This window comes from Podarcis raffonei, chromosome 2 (assembly GCF_027172205.1).
Source record: "Podarcis raffonei isolate rPodRaf1 chromosome 2, rPodRaf1.pri, whole genome shotgun sequence".
NCBI classification, from domain to species: Eukaryota; Metazoa; Chordata; class Lepidosauria; order Squamata; family Lacertidae; genus Podarcis; species Podarcis raffonei.
This window is the reverse complement of record NC_070603.1, coordinates 116,017,225-116,034,952: the sequence shown is the minus strand read 5'-3', so window position 1 is coordinate 116,034,952 and position 17,728 is coordinate 116,017,225. Positions and strand designations below refer to the sequence as shown.

Sequence of the window (17,728 nt, the reverse complement as noted above, 5' to 3'; positions counted from 1 at the left end):
ACATTTTGTTGCAGGTGCTCATAATAGCAGGAGCATTAACAGAAAGCAGATTGACCATGCGGGGTGGGCAGGAAACAGAAAACTAGGGAGAGGGGGTGTGCAATAGAGGGGGTGTGCAATCTTGAGAAAAGGGTATGGCTGGCTGGCACCCATAACAGGAGCATGCTCAGAAAGTTAGCTAAATTTGGGGGCCCCTCCAAATCTGTGCCAAAGGTTTACAGTGAAAACCTCGCGTTTTGCAGCGCCCCACAAACTGAGTAATTGAAACACCGGGCTTTTTAAAAAAAGGTTTGGGGCAGGGAGGACAAGTAGTCACAGAACGGTGACGATTGTGGAGGGAGGATAGAAACCCAGTTGGGCGGGAATGAAATGCAGTGGCCTGCTGAACGGGGATCGTTTCACGCTGCAACATTTTGTTGCAGGTGCCCATGATAACAGGAGCATTATCAGAAAGCAGATTGTGCGGAAACAGGAAACTGGGGAGAAAGGGGTATGCAATGGAGTATCTTGAAAAAAGGGTATGGCTGGCTGCAACCCTGAGCAGCGGCACCCTCCCTGCACTGCAACACTTTGCTGCCGATCCCCCGCTTGCTCTCCCAGACGCAGGCAGCCGTGCGAGGCGAGGTCTCTCCGGCGCCTTCCCGTGCGCGCGTCCCACCGCCAGGCGGCTCTGCTCCGGCGCCTCGCCGAGGCTCCGCTCTTCCCTCTTCGCGTCTCCGCCGGGCGCCTCGGCGGCGGTGGGCAGAGCTTCCTGGAGCAGCCGCGGCGAGATCCGGTCAGCGGCGTCTATGGAGATGGAGAGCTGGGGCTCCCGGGCGCCGGGGCTGCAGCCCGCCTAGGCGGAGGGAGGCCGGCCGAGTCCCCGGGAGGAGCGCGCTCCGGAGAGGCCGCTTGCGCAAAGGGGGAGCGGGCAGCGCGGGCGGGATTCTCCCGCGGCAGTTCCTCCCTTCTCTTTTCCCTTCCTCTCCCCTCCTTGCAAAAGGCGGCGGAGCCCCGCAGGTACTGGCCCCAAGCCTAGTTTAATGCGTCTGCAGCAGGAGAGAGAGCCAGCCTGCAAAAGGCGACCGTCCCGGGTATGTGGGGCTGGAGAAACGGATTTGGAGGATGGGGGGAAGAGCAGGCGGCCGGAGGAAAAGTTTGCGCGCCTGTCATGTAGGGAAACACGGGCGCGATTCCTTTCTAAAATCATGTGAAGGGTTCCTTCCCCCTTGTGGCCTTCCAGAAAATGATAAGTTTGGTGCAGTGAAATAAGGTGGGTGGGGAAAGGAAATGTAAAAGATGCTGAGTTTAGAATATTTGGAGAGGGCTGAGTATGCGGGCTGGGGCTGAAAGCAAAACTCCGTTGGTGTTCCTTTTTCAAAACAAAAAATGGTTGCAGTAGTAAAGAGAGGGGGGAATTATGGCGTTGCAAGGGTCTTCCCCCTGCAAGGCATGAATCACAACTAAAGGAATCCCTGGCGGGTGGCTGTCCGAGCCAAGCCATCCCTTCTGACATCCCCCTTTTCTCCCCGACAGATTTTGGCAAAATGATGTGTGTGTTTGTCTTTGGAACATTTCCTCCTCCTGGGGGAAGAGAGATGGTTGCCACGGAGCCAGTACAGGTAGAGAATGGAACTGGGGTGTGTGTGTGGTGGGACACAATAGTACTTTTGTAGTTTAAAAATATAAAAAAGAAAGATCCATCACACCTTTTATTTTCTCTTTCTTACAGGCACCACCATTCTCCTTTGAAGAAGTGGCTGTGTATTTCACAGAGGAGGAATGGGCTCTCCTGGACGCAGAGCAAAGGGACCTTTACTGGGATGTCATGCAAGAGAATTATGAGAATGTGGCGTCCTTGGGTAAGGAACTGCGGGGGGGGGGGTCCAGTTGCACCAGGAAGTGCTCCTTATTGGGCTATTTTTTGGGGGAAGGCTTCTCCCTTAGTTTTTTATTGTACTTCAGCAGACCTTGGGTTTCCCCCAGCGTGTAATAACCCCTCCCCCCTCTTAATTCTTCGTAGCCCCATTTTGGTTCTAATCCATAGCTGTCAATGTTTTCCTTTTTTTAAGGGAAATTCCTTTATTCCGAATAGGATTCCTCGCAAGAAAAGGGAAAAGTTGACAGCTATGTTCTAAACTTACATTGCTCCAGCGTAGTGTAAGAGAGCTCCTCCTCTGTTCTTAGCCGAGTGTCCCATTAGCTCAGCATACACTTTGCACATGGAAGGTTCCCGCTTTATTTCTGCTTGCGTCTAGGACACCTCCATCTTGAGACCTTGCCATGTCACACCCTTGGCAAGAACTTGGGTTACATCTAATTCATTCCTAAATCTTAAACGCTCACAACCCTGGTTCATTGGAAAGGTTCTCTTCCCACCCCCCAACTCCCCGTGCAATGCTGGTTACGGTTTCCAATCTTGCTTTTTAAAAATACAAACGTTTCGAAATAATTTTCATAAATGCCAGAAGAAGCGTGCTTTTGAAAAGGCACTTCCAGTTCATGCAACACACCAGATGTGTTGGGTCTGTAATCCTGTGTCAGGCTGCAGCTAGCAGAGGAGTGGGGAGACTTGACCTTGATTAAATGCTCCTCCGTGCGGTTAAAAACAAATAACTAGTACATTAAAGAGAAGGGTCTGAGTCTCTGTTTCTCCCCAGTATTTTTGTCTCTGGTCTGGTGCAGCCAAACCACGTTTCCATCAGGCATTCGGGAACTTTGTTTGTAAAAAAGAGTGCCTTCGCACAGCTAGCCTGAGTTGGCATTGCAACCAGCTGAGACCCTTTGCCCGGGATCCAGCCTGCTCTTCTCCTTCATGTTCTTATTAGTGTTTTTCTGCAGTAAAAACTGAGCAAAACTCATCGAATGAAATGTTCTGAAATGTGCCAATGTTCCTGGTGGTTGCAACCTGATATCCATTTAATGGGAGCTTTTGATTCCCCCTCTTTTTTTTGGACGATGGAGCCGTTCCAATTCCTAAACCCGAGTTGATCTCCCGCCTGGAACGAGGGCAAGAGCCATGGATCTCCAACCCCCAGGCTACGGAGGACAAAAAGGTCTCCATCAGCGCCTGCCAAGGTGAGATGGGAGGTTCCCAGCGGCATTGCAAATGGGTGCCCGTTCCATGAGGAGGGCCTTGTCTTTGGGTGCTTCCAGCTGAAATATGACAATGTGGGTGACAAATAGTATTTCCTTCATGGAATACCGGGAGCATAACGCCTCTCTACCTGTCTCAATCCTGGTATTGTTACCAAAATGGTGGGGTTTTGGATTCAGGTAGGCAGTGATATTGGGAATAAGTATGTCAAGGTAAAGAAACTGTTTAGGGATAGGGCATGAGTGGATGAAGAATCAGGTAAAAGGCTTGTGTCCTTCCCATCAAGTTCCACCCTGCCAAAAGCCCACACCACAGGAAACAGGTTGTTGGAAGCACGTGGGAGCATGTAGTTCTGCCCTCATTGTGCTGGAACTACTACTGCTATGAGTAGTAGCAGTAGCAATAGTAGCATATTACTACTACCAGTAGTATAAAATTTAGGTACCTGCCTTGAAGAGTACTGACCTCATGCTGGAACTACCACTACTAATATTACAGTGGTATCTCGGTTTTCGAACGTAATCCGTTCCGGAAGACCATTTGACTTCCGCAACGTTTGACAACCGAGGCTCAATGGACAGTCTGCAGAATCCATTGAGAAAATGGAGAAATGCGCCTCAGAAGCCGTTTGACTTCTGAGGCACATTCAAAAACAGAAGCAATTACTTCCAAGTTTTCGGTGTTTGAAAGCTGAAACATTCTGCTTCCAAGATGCTTGGAAACCGAGGTTCTACTTTAGCATTATTATTATTATTATTATTAGTAGTAGTAGTAGTAGTAGTAACATAAAAAGTAGGCTCCTACCCTACCCTAAAAGAGTAGTTCTGCTTTCATTGTGCTGGAACATCTACTGTGTGTATTAGCAGTAGTAACAATAGTAGTATAAAATGTAGGCCCCTCCCTTGAGTAGTTCTGCTTTCATTATGTTGGAACCATTGTTACTACAAATATTAGTAGTATTAGTAATGACAATAATAATATATTGCCAGTAGTAGTGTAAAATGTATAGTTATGGCCTCTTTATGCTGGAAGTACTAATTCCAGTAGTAGCAGTAGTAGTAGTACTAAGTTAGTACTTGCATGAGGATAAAACAGGTCCTTGCCTGGGGTTGGTTACAACCTTCAAAAAAGGGGTCCCGACAGGACCAGCCAAACACATTTTGCTGTCTAAGGCAAAAATAGCAATTTTCTCCCCAGCTTACCCTTGGACAAGGTGTGTGGCTGGTCAAGCTATATATTGGCAGCTAAAGCAGAAAACCCTGCAGTGCCCCTCCTTCTGCTTTACAATATTACAATATTAACTTTGTCAGGACACCCAAAATCAGCTGTCTGGGGTGACTGCCTCACTCTCCCTAATGGTTGGGCCGGTTCTGGCAGTTTGGGGAATAGAAGTGTATGTGCATGTCTTGGGTTGTTGTTTTTTTATGGCCCCACTTCGCAAAACAGCAGGCTTGTTGGTAGTTTCGCCTTACAGTTTCCTAAGGGCAGGGAAAGCCACCTTCACAAAAAGGGGTGGAAAAACACAACTGGGCCTCTGAGGCTTCCAGTTGATGCCACCCAAAGCGTGCCTAGAATGGTTATTTCAGGGTGCCCAGAGCAACTTGGGGGAAACTGTACAAAAGGCTTCTCTCTGAATACCAGTGTGATTTATAATGGATGCAATTGGAAAAGCGGTTCTGGCATCAATTTTCATGCAAATGACAATAGGGCAGTAGGTGAAAAGCAGACCCCATTGAAATGCATGAGCTGCCCCAGCAGACTCCTCAGTTGGGGATTATGTAAATCGGGAAGAGGTGGAGTTGCATTGATTTGCATGCCAGGCACAATTCCTTCATGTTTCCTTAAGAAGGACTGAGGGCAGGTTTTATGCATTGCCTGAGATTTAGAATTTTGCATACATATATTAATGCATAGAGAGACAGTGTGGTGTAGGGGATAGAGCAGGATTTCTCAAACTTCTGCTAGCAATGGGACATTACACACACAAAAAAAACTAAACTGGAGGCACGTTTCATTCCTGCAACTGAAAAAGGGATATTTCTACAGCTTGAAAGAAAAAACATCAGAGCAAGGACTCATTCAGAGATACAACACCTTCCTCTGTACAGGGAGTGACAGCATGTTCCCTCACATGCATTCTCTTTCCATGTGCATCCTGAACGTAGAGATGCAAAAGAATTCCATTTACACTAATTAGGAGACCCTTCCAGAAATTATTGCTCATTCAGAGATGTAACAGCCAACCCCCTTTTACGGTGCTGTGTCTGTTCATCGGCACAGCAAAATGCTCTCTTCATCCCTGATGCTGAGAAATCAAGTTGCACACTTAAAGAGGCCAATTAAGAAGGGAGCAAGTGCCGAGAAAGGACTCATTTAGAGACGCAACAGGTGACCCCTTTGAGAGCGGGTAATCGTGCTGTTTTTGTATATCAGGAGTGCTTGAAACGTCTGATGAATGAATATAGCAGAACTGCTCACAGCACTGAGGGTAGTTAGGAAGTGGGCAAGTCCAGAGAGGGATAGCTCAGTCGGTAGAGCATGAGAATCTTAATTTCAGGGTTGTGGGTTCGAGCCCCACATTAATAATAATATTTTATTATTTATACCCCACCCATCTGGCTGGGTCTCCCCAGCCACCCTGGGCGGCTTCCAACAAAGTATTAAAATACAGTGGTCTGTTAAACATTAAAAGCTTCCCTAAACAAGGCTGCCTTCAGATGTCTTCTAAATGTCTGGTAGTTGTTGTTCTCTTTCACATCTGGTGGGAGGGCGTTCCACAGGGCGGGTGCCACTACCGAGAAGGCCCTCTGCCTGGTTCCCTGTAACTTGGCTTCTCGCAGTTAGGGAACTGCCAGAAGGCCCTCGGCGCTGGACCTCAGTGTCCGGGCAGAACGATGGGGGTGGAGATGCTCCTTCAGATACATTGGGCGAAAGATTTCCTGCATTGCAGGGGCTGGGATGAGATAATCCTCGTGGTCCTTCTACAATTCTGTAAGTCAGGCAGAGACTCACTTTTCCAGCCTTTGCCTTGCATTCTCCCGTCAGACCACTTTCTCTCTCCCTCTCAGGGAACGACATTTATTTGAATTCTCCCTCCATCCCGGCGAGCGAGGTGATCGTGCGGGAGATCAAAGAAGAGGTTCCCGAACGAGAAATCTTGGACCGAGCGGAGCCCCAGTGGACTTTGTTGGGCTCTCCGCCGGGGCTCGACCCCCTGAACTCGGAGAGCCGCTGTGGGCTGCAGAGGCCGTGGGAGATGCCTCCGGGGACAGTGTGGCGGGAGCCGTCGCGGCACCTGCGGGCGGCGAGTTCGAAACGCAGCATGTTCCACGTGGGGCGCAAGAAGCTGATGTGCCCCGAATGCGACCGGTGGTTCCACTGCAAGTCCGAGTTCCTGCTTCACTGGAGGACCCACACGGGCGAGAAGCCCTACGAATGCCTGGCATGCGGCAAGCGCTTTATCCAGAGCTCCCACCTCAGCGCCCACCGGCGCATCCACACGGGGGAGAAGCCCTACGAGTGCCCCAAGTGCGGGCGCAGCTTCAACCGCCGCTCCACCCTCACTGAGCACCTGCGCATCCACACCGGAGAGAAGCCTTACAAGTGCCTCCAGTGCGGCGAGAGCTTCCGATGGAGACCGTACCTCACCAAGCACCAGAGGGTTCATGTGGCCGGCGCCGTCTACAAAGGCCTGAGTGACGGGGAAGCCATGTTTGAGAGCCCGCCCCCGGAGGAGCAGCAGGGAGGCCACCCGGGTGAGCGCTGTTTTTGTCACACAAATATTTCAAATTACTGTAGCGTTGTCTAGCCCCATGCGTTGACAGAACAGCGGCAGAATTGTTTCCCTTATTCGTTTTGCTGGGTCGGATTCTGCAGCTGAGATTCCTACGTTGCAGGGAGTTTGGGCTAGATCACGGGTAGGCAAACTAAGACCTGGGGGCCGGATGTGGCTCAATCGCCTTCTCAATCCGGCCTGCGGATGGTCCGGGAATCATTGTGTTTTTACATGAGTGGTAAAGGTAAAGGTACCCCTGACCGTAAGGTCCAGTTGTGGACATCTCTGGGGTTGTGGCGCTCATCTCGCTCTATAGGCCGAGGGAGCCGGCATTTGTCCGCAGACAGCTTCCGGGTCATGTGGCCAGCATGACTAAGCCGCTTCTGGTGAACCAGAGCAGCACACGGAAACACTGTTTACCTTCCCGCTGGAGTGGTACCTATTTATCTACTTGCACTTTGACGTGCTTTCAAACTGCTGGGTGGGCAGGAGCTGGGACCAAACAACAGGAGCTCACCCAGTTGCGGGGATTCGAACCACCGACCTTCTGATCGGCAAGCCCTAGGCTCTGTGGTTTAGACTACAGTGCCACCCGCATCCCACATGAGTAGAATGTGTGCTTTTACTTAAAATATATCTCTGGGTTATTTGTGGGGCATAGGAATTGGTTCATTTCCCCCCAAAAAATATAGTCTGGCCCCCACACAAGGTCTGAGGGCAGTGGACCGGCCCCCTGCTGAAAAAGTTTTCTGACACCTGGGCTAGATGATCCTTGGGGCCGCTTCTAACACTACGGTTCAGTGATTCTGTGAGTGCGAGCGATTAAACAGCCAGCAGCAGCAGAGTGTGCCCAGCAATGCGTTGTGGCATTTGCCAATTTGGGATCGTAAAAATTATAGCAGGGTGTGTTTTTTGTGCAGAACAGAAGGGGGTAGTGGAAGGTTGTAACTGATGGGCTACCGAGCGGCTATGGCAGTATGATAATACATTCTTCTAATTGATTGAAATTGCAATGAGAAAAAGGATTGACCCAAAATACATACTTCCTTTCCTGGAAGGAGGAGTGTGTGTGTGCTTGCCTAGGTAAACCTCTGACTTTGCATGGCTGGGAGGGCACCTGTAGTACAATTCAAAGGTAAGAGTTGCAGTCAAATGCTCTGATGTTCAGCATGCTGGAAGGTTGTTTTTTGGTTTTGGTTTTGTTTGCTCTTTCCAGCATTGTGCCGGGAATGTAATTCCTGAAAAAATAGGCAGTCCCACTGGCCACTTCTGCGTGCTCCCTGCCCACTCTTGAGCAGAATTGATGTATGCAAATTAAAACATTTGTGCAAATGTCATGCATTGATGGGTTCTGATAAATGTGCTGGATTAGATTCGTCTTGGACTCGAGCTCTGTTTTGAATAAGCAGAAACGGTCCTGAGTTTATTCACTGAGATTGTGCTGCCCATCCAAATTGCTGAATCCTGCAGTGTTAAGAAAGGAACAATAGAGGAAGATGGTGTAGACTCCGAACTTTTTATTGCTTAGAATATTTATAAACTTCATCTTCTCTGCAAAGGACCTTCAGACAGATTACATTCTGTGAATCAGTTCATAACAATAGGGCATCATTCCAATGTCGTTGTTGTGGGTGCTATTCACTTTGTATCCCAAACGTCGTAAGAACACGATAAGATGACCCGCAAGCTGGAGGTTCTCCAACTCTGCTCTAGGTAGACCAATATGTAGGGTTTGCAGAAATTGGTTCTTCTAACCTGCCTGCATCCATGCTTTTTAAGACTATAAACTATAAGACTATATCTGGTGTTGTATATTTATAACACATTCAAATAGCTTTTTCTTTACTAATGTAGCTTAGTCCTAGGACAACGTGGGGGGTGGGGAGAGTCTTTTCAGGACTTTATTATTATTATTATTAGTAGTACTAGTAGTAGTAGTAGTAGTAGTTATTACTTCCACCACTACTATTTTATGTTATTTATATGCCACCCATCTGCCTGGGTTGCCCCAGACACAATGGGCAGCTTCCAGCAAAATATAAAAACACAATAAAACATCAAACATCAAGAACTTCCCTATACAGGGCTGCCTACAGATGCCTCTGAAAGTCAGAGTTGTTTGTTTCCTTGACATCTGATGGGAGGGTGTTCCATAGGGTGGGCGCCACTACTGAGAAGGCCCTCTGCCTGGTTCCCTGTAATCTCACTTCTCGCAGTGATGGAACCAGCAGAAGACCCTCGGAGCTGGACCTCAGTGTCCAGGCTGAACGATGGGGGTGAACCAATATGCTCCTTTAAGTATACAGGGGGGACACAGGTGGCGCTGTGGGTTAAACCACAGAGCCTAGGACTTGCCGATCAGAAACTCAGCGGTTCGAATCCCCGTGATGGGCTGAGCTCCTGTTGCTCGGTCCCTGCTCCTGCCAACCTAGCAGTTCAAAAGCACATCAAAGTGCAAGTAGATAAATAGGTACTGCTCCAGTGGGAAGGTAAATGGTGTTTCTGTGTGCTGCTCTGGTTCGCCAGAAGCGGCTTAGTCATGCCGGTCACATGACCCGGAAGCTGTACGCTGGCTCCCTTGGCCAATAAAGCGAGATGAGCACCGCAACCCCAGAGTCATCCACAACTGCACTGGACTGGTCAGGGGTCCCTTTACCTTTAAGTATACAGGGCTGAGGCCGTTTAAGGCTTTAAAGTTCAACACAAACACTTTGAAAATATGGAAACATAGGGGGGATTCTATTTCTCTGACTTGCCTTTTCCTCTGCCCTCCAGAAGATGACGCCGTGGGGAGTGCGAACGTGGAGGCCTTTCCCCAGCACGCTGCCTCTGAGGAGGGGGCAGAACAGCATGGAGGGGCCGGCCTTAACCCGGAAGTGGAAGGCCAGCCGCCCGAGAGGCCTATAAAGACTGAGGTGGAAGGGAACGACGTCACGGACGTCAGCCAGATCAAGATCGTTCAGGTGGAGAAGAAGCATGTTTGCCACGAGTGCGGCAAGGCCTTCCAGTACAAATTTGAGCTGGTGAAGCACCACCGGACGCACACGGGGGAGAAGCCCTTCGAATGCCTGGCGTGCGGCAAGAGGTTCTTCCAGAGCACCCACCTCAACGCCCACCTGCGCATCCACACGGGGGAGAAGCCCTACGAGTGCCCCAAGTGCGGGCGCAGCTTCAACCGCCGCTCCACCCTCACTGAGCACCTGCGCATCCACACCGGGGAGAAGCCTTACAAGTGCCTGCAGTGCGGAGAGAGCTTCCGATGGAGGCCGTACCTCACCAAGCACCAGAGGGTCCACTCGGGGGACAACGCCTACAAGTATTTTGACGGCGGGGAGAGCCTCTACGACAGCTCGGCCTTCTCCGAGCACCAGGAGGAGATCCACCCAGGTGCGGAAGCCGGTGCCGTAAAGAGGAGAGGCCTCTGCTGGATCAGGCCAAAGTCCCGTCCTGGCTCTGTGCTCTCTCCTCGCCAATTGAGTTCATCTTCTTTTATTTAAATGTTCGGGAGTGTGCCTCTTCATCAGATGTGTAACACAGCAGCAGGCAACATTATATGGCAATCATAATAATGTCAACCAGAAGATTGATAGCGCAGTTGGTAGAGCATGAGACTCTTAATCTCAGGGTCAAGCCCCACATTGGACAAAAGGTTCCTGTATTGCAGTGGGGGGGGACTAGATCAGTGTTTCTCAACCGGGGGTCATTTGACCACCTGGGGCCCCCCAGGATATTCCAAGGGGGCCATAGGTGAAAAATGCATAAATGGGGGGGCACAGCAAGAGGCTAGGGGGCCACAGAGGGAAGTGAGAAGTGAAGGGGGGTGTGTATATATATAGATAGATATAGATATAGATATATACACAGTGGTACCTCGGGTTACAGATGCTTCAGGTTACAGACTCTGCTAACCCAGAAATTGTACCTCGGGTTAAGAACTTTGCTTCAGGATGAGAACAGAAACTGTGCGGCAGCAGCAGGAGGCCCCATTAGCTAAAGTGGTACCTCAGATTAAGAACAGTTTCAGGTTAAGAACAGACCTCCAAAATGAATTCAGTTCTTAATCCGAGGTACCTTTCTTGGAGTAGTCCTGGTTTTTTCCAGCGGGAGAGGCCAATCGCTGAGGCTCCCATTTTGACCAGTGGAGCCCGTGATCCAGAACCCCCTGGTCAGGTAAGTGCAGTGGTGGGGTGGCAATGGGTAGGGCTGGGCGAGCCAGAACTGCCGCCGGTGCTGGGCCTGGTGGCAGCCTGGGCCTGACGCTGCAGGGTGCAATCCAGCGCCTAGTGGATCAGGGCCTTTGGATGTTGCCAAGGGGCGCAGGGCCTGTCAGCAGCGTCGGCCTGTCTCTGCAAGGTGCAGGGTGAAATCCACCCCAGCCAAGTGGAATCGTCTGATGCTGCTGACTTGCATCTAGTAAATAACTGTCTACTCAAAAGAAAGCCGCACTGCGTTTAGAGGGCCTTGCTACTAGGTAAGGGTATGGGGGGATATAGTGTTTTACCTAGACATCCAAGGTTCCTCCAGAGGAAAACAGCTTTTTGCACAAGATCAGTTAGGACCACTTGTTTTTTAAAATTCCCCCAAATATACAGAACTCCCTGTGTGCCTTTTGCAAGTTTCCCCTCTGTGCCAAATAATGGGAGTCAAATAAGTGATGTTTACAGTACGTGGAAGATGGATCTCCCTCAGGAGGTTCTGGACCTTCTCTCCTTGCAAGTTTCTAAGCAGAAGTCAGATGGCCATCTGTCATGGATGCTTTAACTGAGATTCCTACATTGCAGGGAGTTGCACTAGAAAGATGACTCTTGGGGTCCCTTCCAGCTCGATGATTATATTTTTTTCTGCTTCAGCAATATTTCACTATGTTCCCATCATTTTATGTAATTGTATTTTGTATAAATTAAAAAATATATAAATAAAACATGTTCTATTTACAAACAAACATTTAAATAGCTACCTTTTTACTAGTAGGAGAGAGGCCATGGGCATAGCCAGGATTTTTTTTTAGGGGGAGGCAGAATCTCATATATGTATTGATTTCTACTTATGGGGGGGGGCAGCTGCCCCTCAACCCCCGGCTGTGCCCAAGGGACCACAGGAAGGAACCAAGACAAGAGGGGGGCCATGTTCAGAAAACGGTTGAGAAACACTGACTTAGGTGACCCTCGTGGTCCTTTCCAGCTCTACGGTTCTGTGATTCTATGCTCAGCTTTTGGGTAAAAAAGGGAAATTGTCAATATTTATTCACGTATTTATTAACTGACAAAAGAAAATCTTTGATAAAAACTAAGTAAAGCCTATCTTTAAGTGTGTGTGTGTGTGTGTGTGTGTGTATTATAAACTTCTGGTGTCTAGGGGAAGCCCTCATGGTTTCAGCTGTAGTGAAAAATGCTGGATCAAACCAGCAGCCCATCCTGGTTCATCATCCTGTTCTCACAGTGATGAATCGGATACTTATGGGAAGCCTGAGAGCTATTCCTGGGAACTGCCTTCAACATGGGGTATAGAACATCCCCGTTGATAGCCTCCTTCTCCATGAATTTGCCCAGTCCTTTTTTAAAGCTGGTAGCTATCACTACCTCTTGTGGGAGTGAATTCATACGTTTAATAATAATAATAATAATAATAATAATAATAATAATGTGATGATGATGATGCCACCCATCTGACTGAGATTTAACTACGTGCTGCTGTGTGGAAGAAGTACTTTAGTTTGTCTTTCCCAAATCAAACACTTCTCTCTCTCAGTGCCTCCAGAGGGTTCCTCATTCCCTGTTTCCGGTCTCATTCCAACTGAGCTACAACTGAAGTTTCACCAGCCTAACTCCTTCCTGTTCTCATGTAACTGCTCTCTCACTTTTTCTCCTCCCAACTAGAATATTTGGTTTCTGCGCCCGACTCCATCTCCCGCATGGCACCTCGGGGAGAGCCGTGGGTGCAAGGCCCCCAGCGCTCTGAGGGGAGGCAGAGTCACAGAAGTGGCTCCGAAGGCGAAGGGGCAGCGGAGCCATTGCGAGGGCAGTCCGAGGGGGAAGGCGAAGGCGTGGACTCTCCAAGGAGCCTCGCTGCCCCTCACGACAGGGCAGGAGCCAGCGACTCGTGTAGGTTTGCTCTCTGCTCCCTCAGATTTGCCTAGTTCCCTTTGCCTACTGTCTTTTCTGATACCCTTCTAAGTGTATTGTGTTTTAGGGGGGATTATTAGTTTGTTTTGTTCTTATTTTTATTATGTATTTTGTGAGGGTTTTTACATTGTATTTTATGTTGTGAACTGCCCTGAGATCTACGGATGAAAGGCAGTGTAAGAAAAAAAGAAAGAAAGAAAGAAAGAAAGAAAGAAAGAAAGAAAGAAAGAAAGAAAGAAAGAAAGTCATACCTTGGGTTACGGATCCTTCAGGTTGTGTTTATTTCGGGTTACAGACCCGCCGAAACCCGGAAGTACCGGAACGGGTTACTTCCGGGTTTCGGCAGTCGCACATGCGCAGAACCGCTAAATCATGCTTTGCGCATGCACAGAAGCGCTGAATCGCAACCCGTGCGTGCGCAGACACGCCGCTGCAGGCTGTGAATGCTGTTGGTTGCGAATGTGCATCCTGCATGGATCACGTTTGCAACCCGAGCATCCACTGTATTATTATTATTATTATTATTATTATTATTATTATTATTATTTATTGCGGCACTTCAAATGCGTAGTAGTAGTAGTAGTAGTAGTAGTAGTAGTAGTAATAGTAGTACTTGTTGTTACTTTAGGCCCCATTCACACCCTGTATTTGAAGTGCCATGATACCACTTTAAACAGTCATGGCTTCCCTCAGAGAATTCTGGGAGCTGTACTTGGTTATGGATACTGGGCCCAACAGTTCCCAGATTTCCCTGTGAAGAAGAAGAAGAAGAGTTTGGATTTGATATCCCGCTTTATCACTACCCGAAGGAGTCTCAAAGCGGCTAACGTTCTCCTTTCCCTTCCTCCCCCACAACAAACACTCTGTGAGGTGAGTGAGGCTGAGAGACTTCAGAGAAGTGTGACTGGCCCAAGGTCACCCAGCAGCTGCATGTGGAGGAGCGGAGACGCGAACCCGGTTCCCCAGATTACGAGTCCACTGCTCTTAACCACTACACCACACTGGCTCTCTGTGAAGAGAGGTGGATTGTTGGGGTTTTTTTTGAAATCGTTTTTATTTGATTTTACAAGTGTAAAGTTATAACAATACCAAACACATATCCGTTTAAAGAGATTTATCTGAATCGCAAGACTTCCCACCACCCCTCCCTGGTTCCTATAATCAACATTTTCAACTGCATATAATCTTTATTTTGTATCTGTCCGTATTATCCATAGTGTTTGTTACATTACAAGTGGTGTTAGAATCCTGCTAAAGTTTTCATCTGCTTAAAGTGGTCTAAGAGAGATGGATTGTTAAACCCCTCTGGGAATTGTAGCCCCGTGAGGGGTGAATGGTGGGGTGGGTGTGTCTCCTAACAACTCTCAGCACAATTCTTTGGGGGAAGCCATGACGGTTTAACTTTGTCTCATGGCGCTTTACAGGTGTGGTGTGAAATTCACCTCAGACTGGAGCCTGGGGTTTAACATGAGTGAGAGCTCCCTCACATGATACCTCAGGTGGAAGAGTTGCACCCAGCTGCCTTCCAATAAAACAAGGGTGGGACACCTGATCCATCCCGAGGGCCGCATTCCCTTCTGGGCAGCCTCCTGAGGGCCACATGCTAAAAGTAGGCCAGGTCAGAGGCAAAAGTGGGTGGAGCAACAAATGTAGATTTTGCCTCTGTACATTAGGCTAGCACAGTACAATTTTACCTTTGCACACCCCTCAGGCAAGCAAAGAGGCATTATGAGGGTTCAGAGATACAATCCAGCCAGGCAAAAAATACTCGGGGGGGGCAAGTGAGGGGTGTAGCCTGGAGAGAGGGGTGTGGCATGGGCCACATAGTGAGGTTTAGTGGGCCAGAGTTGGCCCCACCCCTGAGGTCCCCCCTTCCCCTGCTATAAAATTAAAGCAGGAGTGAGGTACCTCCAGCCCATGGGTCTAATTTGGCCCTACAGGCAGTGCTATTTTTCTGGGGGTGGGGGGGCGGAAAGCCGATAACTCGCCCTCCTTCTCTCAGAATGGGCGAGTTCCGGCTGAAAAGAAGCCCTGCCCTCAGGACTTTCCATTTGACCCACCAGGCCGCTTTGGCCAAGCGACACCCAACCTGCCCTATACCTGGCATGGAAAAATGTGGCTGGGCAGAAAGGGGGGGGGGTTGCAGGCAACCCTAGTCAGCCTCCCTGCTCCTCACAACAACCCTGTAAGGTAGGTTGGTATCTTTCCAAAGGTCGCACAGTGAACTCCGTGGCTGAATGGGGACCCAGGTCCTGGTCCAGCACTCTGACCACTGTACCTCTTGTCTGTGGGGATTGGTCTGTTCGAGACTTCTCTGCCAAATGCTACTGTTACTACTAATATTAATAACTGTTGTTATTTTTGCAAGGCGATAGCATGACAACTGAACACCCAGAGGAGGAGACCCAGCAAAGAGGCCTTGAGCTAGAAGTCAACGATGTGTCGCCAGACAGATCCGAAGGAAACGTTTCCCTGAAGTCTCGAGCCGTCTCTGATAGTAGTGGCCATGGGTCTTTGGAACAGCTAACAGCAGAGTGGGATGAATCTGGTCAGTATGGAAAAGGCCTCCTGAGCAATTTGGCCTTGTCAAGTTTCTAGCCCTTAAGCTTACAAAAAAGAGAGAGAGGTTTGTAGGTCCACCGTGTTGTAGCTCCTTTGGGCATGTTGGCTGGGGAGGGATTTGGGGTACGCTTGGCCTCAAGAAGAGAAGGCCAAGAGGTGAGGTGATCGCCATCTTCAGATGTATGAAGCAGCTGTCACATTGGAGACAGAGCAAGCTCCCCCCCCCCACCCTGCTACTCTAGACTGGTGGAACCTAAACCAATGGATTAAAATTACAAGAAAGAAAATTCTGACTAAACATTAGGAAGAACTTTCTGATGGCCATGTTATCAAGGATCCTTTAGGGGGTTGGACTAGATGATCCTTAGGATCCCTTCCAGCTAAATGATTCTTTGATTCTAAGCAGGAATATCTCCCAACCCTCTCTGAAGGTGTTGGAGATTGAACTTGGATGCTCAATCACATTCTAGCTGGCACTGGTGGGAGATGAATTCTAATAGCATCTGTGGGGCCACAGGCTCCTCTTATCCCTTCTATAGATCAACAGTCCAAAAGCAGATTGCAGGTTTCCAGGTTCCACAGAACTCCCATTGAGGCAGCACTGAAAGAAACTTCTCTCTTTGATAGTACAAGTCCAGGGAAAGATAACCTGCCCTTTCTTATCCCGTCATAGTTCTGTTTTCTTTCTTTCTTTCTTTCTTTCTTTTCTCCACAGATAGTTTAAAATAAAATTCTTCCAACCTCATCCTTGAATGATGAAACTGTCGGAATGCGGAAAGAGCCTGCATTTGTCCACTGGTGGGATCTCCAAGTAAACTGTTCTGCCAGCAGCAAAAAGAGACACCCGGAGTTTAGTGCATCTTGCAAACAATTTCTTTTGGAAAGACTTGAAGACACAGCAACGTTCTTAACTCACCCCCCCCCCCCGCTCCCTCCTCCAGTGTTAACCAGACACTTGCATACCTAACATGTACGGATTGCGGGGAAGGGTGGGGTTCTTTAACTGAAATATTAACATTTGTCTTTTATTTTATTTTATTTTATTTTGTATGGGTTAATTCATGCGCATGTTTTATGTTGTCACCCAGGAATACGCTAATGTTATGATCTGCGGTCTGGGGAAGGTCGTCATTATGTTCCAACAAGAGAGGTCAGTGATTTAGATTTCACAAGTGTGAATATTTTTAAGGCTGAGATTATATGCATTTCACAATTGCACTTGCACAAGGACACAAGCTGGTGCCAGGGCACCAAGTTCCGGCATTCCTGAGAAATGGGGGCTTTTCAGGTTTCTAGCTCTTAAGCCTGTAAGGATGGAGTTTTTGAATCTGAAAATTTAGAGCACTGAATAGAGTTGTGAGCGGTTAGGAGGCAGGGTTTCGGTGTCCTGTAAAACTAACGGTGTAAGCAGAAACAATTATGCAAATGAGGCAAATATGTATATATAAATATGCAAATGACTTTTCATTTGCATGCCATGTCCAGGTCAAAGAATTTAGTTACGTTTGCTGCAGAATATTGATTTAATTAAGGGCAAAAAGTACACATCCTTACTATGGGAAGCCAGTCAAGGTCATAAAGTCTTGTTCCAAGTCTGTGACACATTTGTCACATCATCCTTTCCCCCTCCTTTTTTGCAGACAAAACCCTGATTCTCACAGTCTCACAGTCACGTTTCACGGTAAACTCATGTTTCATGCGACTTTTCTCCTTTTGAGTGTGGAATTGTCAACATTTCTTTTGTGTGGATGTGCTCCCCCATGTGTCCGGAACTGAGAATCCCTACTCGCTGGAGGACCATTGGTTTTCAATAATTTCTCTGCAGAGTGGACATTCTCTGATGCCACCTCACGGCACATTCTAGAAGAAATGTTTGCCAACTAGAATTGATCACTTTGTGGTGAATTTACCCTCTCAAAAGTGAATGAGCAGGCGTGAGTATCGGGCCCAGGGTACTTTGCAGCAGCAGACAAAGTGTAATTATTATTATTTTTAACTGGGGGGAAAACCCTAACACTGAATAATATAACTCAGCGACAGTTATGAGGGGCTAACATTTTATTGATTTTTGTTTTTTATTGTTAGCTGTGTGTGTGCTTTAGAACTGGTTTATAAATAACTCAGGACTGTATTCAACTACGTAAGTCCTGCCCAGAGAAGACCCACTGAAATTAATTCATCTAAGTCATGTCT

At 48.3% G+C, this 17,728-nt stretch overlaps 1 protein-coding gene across 5 annotated transcripts; it reads left to right on the top strand.

Annotated features, from left to right (window-relative positions):
- Positions 1-679: 679 nt before the first annotated feature.
- On the top strand, positions 680-16,568 carry LOC128409003 (zinc finger protein 485-like). Of its 5 annotated transcripts, XM_053379146.1 has the most exons (9): positions 686-1,073; positions 1,516-1,601; positions 1,712-1,841; positions 2,944-3,057; positions 6,145-6,831; positions 9,627-10,238; positions 12,728-12,952; positions 15,342-15,521; positions 16,251-16,568. In XM_053379146.1, the coding sequence occupies exons 2-9, from the start codon at positions 1,527-1,529 to the stop codon at positions 16,262-16,264; spliced, it is 2,037 nt and encodes a 678-aa protein (XP_053235121.1). In that variant the 5' UTR covers positions 686-1,073; positions 1,516-1,526; the 3' UTR covers positions 16,265-16,568. The 5 variants fall into 5 exon arrangements, with proteins under 5 accessions (XP_053235120.1, XP_053235122.1, XP_053235119.1 ...); XM_053379145.1 differs by lacking the exon at positions 16,251-16,568 and having other exon boundaries at positions 680-1,073; positions 9,630-10,238; positions 15,342-16,240; XM_053379147.1 differs by lacking the exon at positions 16,251-16,568 and having other exon boundaries at positions 680-1,073; positions 9,627-10,178; positions 15,342-16,240.
- The last annotated feature ends 1,160 nt before the right edge of the window (positions 16,569-17,728 follow it).